The sequence below is a fragment of the Abrus precatorius genome, unplaced genomic scaffold, assembly GCF_003935025.1.
Source record: "Abrus precatorius isolate BTA unplaced genomic scaffold, Abrus_2018 Scaffold8, whole genome shotgun sequence".
Lineage (NCBI taxonomy): Eukaryota > Viridiplantae > Streptophyta > Magnoliopsida > Fabales > Fabaceae > Abrus > Abrus precatorius.
Genome location: NW_020874428.1, coordinates 10,596,781 through 10,606,331, shown reverse-complemented (window position 1 = coordinate 10,606,331; position 9,551 = coordinate 10,596,781). Strand labels below are relative to the sequence as shown.

Sequence of the window (9,551 nt, the reverse complement as noted above, 5' to 3'; positions counted from 1 at the left end):
CTTCCTCCTCCATGTTACAAAATTAAAATTTTTTGGTTAATAGTAAGCTCTCTAACACATTTTTTACTGCATTCAGCAATTAATTAAATTTTACTAAAATAATAAAAAATTGTCATTCACTAACACTTTAATTTCGGATTAGCTTTAATTAGTATAAATTTTTTCTAATAAAAATGGAATTGTTAATATAGATACCTTGAGTTTGTACAAATAATATAATATATTATACTAACAAATAATTTTACTAGTATAAATCATTAATATACACTATCAATATAGGTCATTATTTGTTAGTAAAGGCCTTTAAAATTTTTACTAAAAAATTTATTTTTATTAGATAAAGTTAATACTAACAAATGTTATTCTAATACTTGATAATTTTTTGTGTGTAGGTAAATGATTTTTTGTAGTACTTTCATTATGCTGTGAATGTTCTTGACTCAACAGAAATTACCTCATTAAAGAAAATTGCATGCGCCTACCAATATCAATACAAGTTTAAAAAACCACTCGCATTTAATTAAGCACCAGTTGAAATAGGGATGTTTAAAATCTGGATACATCGAACTCAACTAAGACCATTCATGATCTGCACTAAACAGCTCTTTGCTTTATCCCCAATCTCTTTGAATTAAATATAATTTGATTTCTGGCCAGGCATATAAACCATACTACTGCATACCAAATAGTTTGCTACTCCTACCTAAAGGCCAAACGACAACTTGGTAAACTTCGAAATCGAAGAAAGTGGACGTTGCAACCATCATGCAATTAAATTAAGTTGATAAAATGCCAACCCAATTCAAACATGGTATCCATATTTTAAAAAGAAGAACTCTGTACTAAAAAATTGTGAAGTGGTTTCAGCGTGAGAATGGCATTTTCGACATTAGCCAATCAGCTAGTGAAGGAATTCGCTTGAGAGATACTTTCCAAGCAACTGCATTGACTTTCTCAAAACACATTTGGTAGCAATCCTCTTGAAATTGTACATAAATTTTTAATTCTTATCCATAAACAACACTTTGGTAGCAAATGGGCAGAATAAGCCGAAATTACATAAGAAATCCGAGGTAGTTTTGTTTATAAAAATGAAATGTATTAATAGCTCACTGAAACTGGTACATATATTTCTGTAAAATAGGATGCACGAGCTTGTTGTAAACGCTTTCTGTAGGGTGAAAACTGTCCCAAAAGACATAATCCGAAACGTTGGGACACGTGGGATCCAAATTGTTGCATAAAAATGTAACCTCTATTTTGCCTGTGCCACAGCACCCTCTGTCTCCGACTTTGTAGCCTGCAATTGGACAATTCAACTGTTACAACAAAGAATTAGAAAATGTAATCTTTAATTATTTTTTTTCATAATGTTTTTACCTAGCAACATCTCATAAATTATTTTCGACCAATGCTCCTCAATGGTATTTTCACTTAACATAGAAAGTGAAATATGTAATTACCATATGTTTGGTAGTTTACGATGATATCAAGCAAAGGGTTGTAAACATCCAAGTAAACAATCCTGCTGTTGGGGAAGTTTTGATTAAGGGAATCTATCTCCTTTGACAGTTTCTCGTTAAATAATGTCACTGCGTTGTTGAACTTTTGCACACATTTTCTTACTATTCCTCCGGCCACCGTTCTGTGAAACGGTACACACCCAATTGGCGGCGCACTGAATACTCCAATCCGCCGTGCACCGAGTTGATATAGCTCCTTCCAATTGTATTCAGAGGGAAGAAAAATACATTAATTGTCATGTGATTAAATAACCATTAGCACTTAAAAAAGTGAGTATATATCTTTTATGATCTATATAGATATTAATTAAATATGTTTTAGTATTTTTTTTCGTTTATCTGAATAATTTTTTATTTATTTTAGTTCTTATATTTTTATAATTTTTATTTTTAGTATTTATTATTGATATAATTTACTAAAAACTGTCATATGTCAATTTTTTTTCTTAAATTACATCAATGAGGATTAAAAATAAAAATTATAAAATTAAACCGAAAAAGGAAATTCAGAGAGTCTGAAATTAAAACAATTGTTAAAATATAATATTAAAAATATATTTAACTCTAGGGTCTAGTTTGAATAAATTTTTAGTAAAAATTTATAGAATTAAATATTAAATATTAAAATAAATAAAAAATCTCATATAAGGTAAAATTAATTTATAATTCTTTATGCTTTTAAAAATTCTCTTAATTAATTTATTTAAAACTTAAAAAATGTAAGATATTAATTTATAAAAAATTAAATTATTTTTTATATTAATTTTTTTCCTTCAAAATGTGCAAGCTTACCCAAAGAACTTGGATATTAAAATGCATGACTTGTGACTTATGCATACCTTGAAGAAACTAGCTGCTGAGTTAACCATAAGGTCAGTGTAAGCTGGAACATCATATTGCAGTTGTCTAAGATGGGACACATAGTATGTATTGGAAATGTCATTGCTGCCTAATACGATAAAGAAAAGAGTGTTGTCTAGGATGAACTTTGTTCTGTCATCTCCAACGAGTCCCTTTAGCTTTCCTATGTATTCTTTAAACAAATCTAGTTGACCGGAGAGTGATATAGCTGACTGCTCATAAATCAGTAATAATGTTGGAAAAGGTTTGGTGAAATTCTTTCACACACTTTGGGAGAGTAAAATTGAAGCTGAAAATATGTGTACCGCTAATTCTGATGTCAAAGGATCATAGCCAGCACCTCCTGACGCAAAGCACACCCCGGTGGCTAATTCACTAGCCTGGAGATTTGGATCCAAGTACGCGGGAAGAAACTCTTTAATGCCTAATTCTTCAACTGATACAATTCAAACAAAACAAAACTTATAACGATAAAGGGTTTGGTAACTTCACCAACTGTATTTAAGTATTTATAAATATTTTTTTTTTATAAAAAATACATATTTATTATATTAAAATTATAAAAATATAATAAATAATTTTTTAATAAAATTTTATTATTATAATTATTTATTTTTACTCATAAAAACTGAAGTTAATAAAATCTAACAATGAAAATAAAAAAGTAATATTCTTATATATTAAAATTTTATATATTTAATTCTAAATTATTATTATTATGGAATCAATTATAAAATAAATCAATTAAACGCACACTAATTTACAATCTAAAATACCAAAAAATCTACAAAAAAGTAATTCATACGCAATAGTTATTAAAATTTGAGGTAGGGGTCGGGTCCACCTTTCCCCTAGATTGACAGTCCCTGGCTATAGTTATACAACCGATCAAGAAGCAACAAGATTCACGTAAGGACAAAGCAATGATATAATGTAAGGACAAATGAATTGTTGACACGATACTCATACGCTTTTTCTGTTGCTAGTTATTCGATTTGTTAACAGTTTTATTATTTAAATAATTAAAATGAACATTACATACGATATTTTACATTATTTTCATTTTTATTTATTTTTTCGTACTTATAAATTTAAATGTAAAAAATAGTTTGAATTGTCTCTTAAAATAAAATAAAAACATTTTTTATTTGATATTTTTTTTCTAATTTTATCATTTAATTAGTAGTTTATATATATATATATATAATTCATCCTAATCTACAGTTAATTGGATTATATCATTTTTTAAAACTTTTTTTAGGAGGGAGTTAATAAATTAACTCATGCAATATACAACAATTATAACAAAAAAATAATTTAACGAATCAAGAATATTCTCATCTTTTGTAACAGAGTATACATAAATCATAAGTGTAAAGTATAAATTCATCAAATTGATATTAAAATTGTTAACTATGAAAACTTAGTAAATAAGATTTTGCATATGCATATAATATAATTTCCGTTTGATTCAAATTGATGAATTAAAAACTAATGTAATCTAATAAAAATTGTTACTTAATTTTTAAAATTTTAATAACTTATAATTGTTATATTGTTATATACATGGACGATTTTGGATGGTCTCTTACCTCTTGAACAAGATTTGTCTACAACTGAAATCTCAACCGTCTATCATATGTTATTTTTTTATTTAGTTGTTGTGAGAAAACCAAATGAATGGCTAATATTGTGGTGGAGAAAAAGCATGCCGGATCTGATGGACAAAAGCATGCAAATGAGGAGAGAGCAATTAATACGATACCTATGAGATCTGATGGAACCTTTCCATTGCTAAATCGGCCAGTTGGGACACTTCCCTTAAAATCTTTCCCATATGGTTGGAAATTGCAGCGAGCAGCTGTTTTTATGTTGTTGTTGTTGTTGCCCGTATCCATGATCGAATCGCCAAATACCAACACTGCTGGAACCGAAACATTTGGTGGAAGTTTCACCACACCCTTTGTTTTGCCGGAAACAATTAATAATAGTGTCAAACGGAGAACTAAGTTACAAATTGAAGACGGAAGAGGAGAAGAAGAAGAAGAAGAAGGGAGCTTCATAGAAAGAACCGTATATATATATGAGTTGGAGACTAGTTTTTGCTAGCACTTAATTGGTTTTGCTTCTTCTGAACGACAACAAAGAGTAATGAGAGCTATAAGAACATTTTTCAACATGTGGACTTCAAATAATGGATCTAACTATGCCAAACGATCGTAGCTCGTTAACTGCAACGGTAAGAATTAATTGCATCCAACAGCCATATGTGCCACGACAACAATGTGAGTTATTAGAGGTCCTTCCTATTTTGCTGTACCATTCTCTCTGATCATTATTCTCACGTACTCGATCACTTTTAATCGTTCAGTAACTTTGCTTCACTTACTGTCTGAAATCGGATACAAGGTGTGGATAATAATGATATGAATTCTGATCATCGAAATAGGATTGGTGATATAGTAGTGGGCAATGGCACTGCCAGTAAGGAGTACCTAAGTGGATTTCTTTTTCTATTTTTTTCTTTTTTATTGTAAGCCGTAAGGATACATATATCTTCAGACACCTCTTGCCTCTTAAAAGTCTTATTGTCATTGTCTGTATTGGATAAAATAGGAAAAGTGATAGACATGTATTGCAGGATTCTATCATAGTGGGCTTTCACGGATGTGTAAAGGAGAAATAGGCTTTGCGCTGAAAGGTGTATTTTTCATTATGTGAACATGCTAAAAAACACACTCTAAACCAGTTGTAACCTCCTCCATTTTAAAGGCTTGAAGTGCCTTAAGAAGTAAGGTCCACCTACAAGTCCTCCAAGTTAATAACACTGGATTGTCATTTATCACTTTAGAAGTTTTGGAAAGCACCTTCGTCAGCCCATTTTGATTATACCTAGACCCCTCTCCATCACTATTTAAATATTAATAAAAAGTTAGAACTCAAAATTACATCATATTCCATCAACGCATATTTACCTTCTTGCGAGAATATTTATAAGAAGTCATCACATTAATTAGCTGTTTTGTCATGTTTTAATTCCATCGTGATATGCCACAATTCATTTATATATACCAAAACAAGTGACCGACTGGTCTTGGCTTACCATACATAAATTATATATATAAGATTTCAAACTTAATACATGCTTTATTTTGTATACACAATTGATTATATTGTAAATATAATTCACAAGAATTTTCTCAAATATTTTGCTAAAATAGGAGCTATGAGCTTTCTATAAACGCTTTCAGTAGGGTGAAAACTGTCCCAAAACACATAATCCAAATCATTGGCACACAAGGGAACGAAACGGTTGCATAACAACACAACCTCGATTGTACCCGTGCCACAGCAACCCCTGTTTTCAATATTATAGCCTGCGAAAACAAGGCAAAATGTTGCAGAAGTTTAAATCATGAAATTATTGAAAAACTTCACGGGAAAGTGATGAAGATGAAGGACAAAGCGTTATAAAATAATTGCGGCATACTTGGAACCAAAGGAACTACGAAAAGTATTAGGAATGGTAATTTATTCCTAAGTTTAATCTTATAACTTTGTGATCATGTGTTTGTGATTAATTTTGTTTTACCTTTATACTCGTCTAATTTGATAGTTATTAAAAAAAAATTTAAGGGACAAGTAATTATATACCCCATTTATTTTTAATATATATACTAAAAATAATTATATATAATACCAGGTACAATAGACTTTCAAATATCAATGTAGAATTACCATATTTTTTATGGTTGACAACGATGTCAAGGAGAGGATTGAAAACATCAATGTAGACCATTCTGGCATTTGGAAAGTTCTGATTAAGAGAATCCAGCTCCTTCGACAATTTGCTGTTAAATAACTGAACTGCGTCGTTATACTTGACTACAATTTTTCTATCTTTTCCTCCTGCCGCCGTTCTCTGAAATGGCAAACACCCAATTGGCGGCACACTGAATACTGCAATCCTCCGTGCCCCTAGTTCATATATTTCCTTTCAATTATGTCCAAAGGGAAACAAGTATGTGGTAAGGTAATTAATTATTCATAATTACAACTATAGAAAACGTGAATTCGTGTGTTCTGTGATGGGGACAAAAATAGTTGCACCGGTAAGCTTTAACACTGACTTCATATAATGTAATTAGCCCTCGAAAATGCTTTTTGCTGTTTGTTCTTAATTATCGAGGGTTCAAATGAGAATATATTATAGAATAAAGTCATTTTTGTGGTACTCTAAAAATTTTTCAGGATACTGTACATGAAAAATTCTATCCAATAATATTTAGACACATATTTAAATAATAAATTTATTTGATAATAAATTATTATATTTACTATATTTAAAAAAATTTAAAGAGTAGTTATAATGTAATCAAAATTAAACAAACTAAAATTTAAAAATAAAATAATAATACTATATTAATATATTTTTTATATTCTTAATTCTATTATTGTTAATATTTAATTATTTAATTATTATATTAATATATTATGTTATAATAAATAGAAATTGATTAAATATAAATTATATTTTATTTAAAACTAAAAAATTTTAAAAATTTATAAAAAATAAAATAAAAAAATTAATATACAATATATATATATATATAATAGAATTATGTAACAAATAATATAAATTTAAATAAATTATATATAATAATATTTTTTTAATTTGTCATGTATTTCTTTTTTATTGGTATAAATTTTTTGGATACGATATCTATAAAAAAAAAAATTTAAGGTACTATAACACACACCATAGAATAATGCATAGTGTCTCCCTCTTAGATGGATTATATGGTTAATAATCAATGCTATTAGTTAATTGCAAACTATTTTAGGAATTCTGGGAGAAAGAAGAATTTTGGAGAGAATGAGGGAGGAAGGTAAATTTTTTATTTTTAATAAATATATTTAACTAAAATTTAAATAATTTTTTAAAAAAAAAATTACCTCACAAACATGCGTTTAGGTTGTATTTAGATAAAAATATATATTTTACATTTCTAAAAAATATAAAAGTAATAATGAAAAATGTTTAAATAATAAGAGTTATATATAATAAATATAAAAGTTAAGCATAATAGAAATATTATTAAATTTTCTTTAAAAATAAGTCATTTAAAAATTTTCTTTAAATATCATGTTTGAAAACAACACATGTGAAATGAATAATTTTGCATCGTTTTACAATATATTATATTTATTAATTATCTTATTTATTAAATTAAAAATATTTAATTTTTGAATGTTTTTATTGTTTAATGTTTTTTAATATTAAAAAAATTTAATAAGAAAGTATGACTTCATATAATTGATGTAATGCTTGAGCTATCTTTGCTGAGATGAAACTTAATCATACCTTCATGAAATTAGAAGCTGAATTGACCATGAGATCAGCATATGGTGGAAAATCATATTGCAGTTGTCTAACACGGGATAGAAAGTATGTGTTGGAAATGTCATTGCTGCCAAATACCACAATAAAAAGACTGTTGCCTAATATGAAGTTTGTTCTGTCTTCTCCAAAGAGTCCTCGTAACTTCCCTATGTATTCTTTGAACAAGTCTACTTGACCAGATAATGATATAACTGACTGATTATCATAATAGAAAAATAAAGTTAGAAAAAACACAAATGATCTTCACCCCTTTTTTTTTTTCTGTTCCCTAACTTTTGGAAAATAAAATTTGGAGGTAAAAATATTCATACCGATGTTTGTGATGTCAGAGGATCGTATCCGGCGCCACCAGATGCAAAGCACACACCGGTGGCCAAATCACTTGGTTGGAGATTAGGATCCAAGTATGGTGGCAGAAACTCTTTAATGCCTAATTCTTCAACTGATACAATACGAAAAAATAAATACACTATTTAAAGCCAATAATGGCCGTCCTTTAATATGGATAAATTTTTAATTTGGCCACAGAAAAAAGCTTTAAGGTAAGAATACTCATGAGAATATAATAAAACAAAAAATATTTATTAAAAATGTATTTATTTATTTTTAGTAATTTAAAATCATTTGATAATTATCTAAAAAAATTATTTGACAAAGTATAGTAAATACTTTTAATCAATATTCTTTAGGTAGTGTTTAGTAGGACCTAAACTTTAAATCACTTCAACTGTTTCGATTACTTGGCCCAATAAAAATCAGATCAATTATACTTGCATATAAATAAGAAAATATTCATAAATAATTTTAAGGTGTTAAAAAAAATACGAATATTATATTTGTATAAAAAATTAATATATTTCTTTCATAATTTAAAATAAAACTTTTTCCATTAATTATTTAATCAATACTTAGAAAACAAAAACAAAAACAAATTACTAGAAGAATACTAATTACTTGTACAAAAGTATTAGATGAAGCTTAACATTTATGCAGAACTATTTATTTGATCAAAACCCCCCAGCTGGGAGAAATTAGTGGGGGGAGGGAGAATGTGTATAGATTCTATATAAGAGTAAAATAAGTTAAATAACTCTTGCTTTTGGCATATTACATTTATCTTACAGTAATAACTATTGATAATATGGTTGATTACATTGAACATTTGACGTGTTAGAATTAAGCAAAAAGAAGAGATAGTGAAGCACACCAATAAGATCCGATGGAACCTTTCCGTTGCTAAATCTTCCAGTTGGCATCCCTCCCTTAAAATCTTTCCCATACGGTGGGAAATTGCACCGAGCAGGTGTTGCCAAGTTGTTGTTATTGTTTCCCGTATCCATGATCGAATCTCCAAACACAAGCACTGCTGGAACTGAAACATTTGGGGGCAGTTTCACCACTGCCCTTGTCTTACACACAACAGCAAATAATAATATGAAACGGAACAGCAAGAAAACAAGAAGATAAGAAGAAAAAGAAGGGAGCTTCATAAAAAGAACCATCTATAGTTGTTGTATAGTTAATTTGCTTAACTAGCTCGCTCTTGTTTGTGCTTCTCTTTATGAAAGATAAGGATGACCATTAAGCAAACTTACCATCTTATTTGTGACCGAGTTTGGACCCATATCCTTTTCTGTTTCAGCTCATTTATTGCAGCGACTCAAGTGAACGGACCTCAACATCGTGACTTATTCCAATGACTCCAATGATTATGTCATCCTTTATTTCTTTCTCCATCATGTGAGGCGCAAAATTTAATTATT

At 28.6% G+C, this 9,551-nt stretch overlaps 2 protein-coding genes across 3 annotated transcripts; both read right to left on the bottom strand.

Moving 5' to 3' along the window:
* Positions 1–1,075: 1,075 nt before the first annotated feature.
* On the bottom strand, positions 1,076–4,503 carry LOC113847614 (GDSL esterase/lipase EXL1-like). Of its 2 annotated transcripts, none has more exons than XM_027476831.1 (5): positions 4,150–4,503; positions 2,690–2,820; positions 2,363–2,599; positions 1,464–1,719; positions 1,076–1,300 (listed from the first exon to the last, which is right to left on the bottom strand). In XM_027476831.1, the coding sequence occupies exons 1-5, from the start codon at positions 4,445–4,447 to the stop codon at positions 1,110–1,112; spliced, it is 1,113 nt and encodes a 370-aa protein (XP_027332632.1). In that variant the 5' UTR covers positions 4,448–4,503; the 3' UTR covers positions 1,076–1,109. The 2 variants fall into 2 exon arrangements, with proteins under 2 accessions (XP_027332632.1, XP_027332633.1); XM_027476832.1 differs by having other exon boundaries at positions 2,363–2,596.
* A 952-nt stretch (positions 4,504–5,455) lies between these two features.
* LOC113846251 (GDSL esterase/lipase EXL1-like) lies at positions 5,456–9,309 on the bottom strand. The gene is made up of 5 exons (XM_027474295.1): positions 8,996–9,309; positions 8,100–8,230; positions 7,750–7,983; positions 6,123–6,378; positions 5,456–5,761 (listed from the first exon to the last, which is right to left on the bottom strand). The coding sequence occupies exons 1-5, from the start codon at positions 9,288–9,290 to the stop codon at positions 5,571–5,573; spliced, it is 1,107 nt and encodes a 368-aa protein (XP_027330096.1). The 5' UTR covers positions 9,291–9,309; the 3' UTR covers positions 5,456–5,570.
* Between the last annotated feature and the right edge of the window lie 242 nt (positions 9,310–9,551).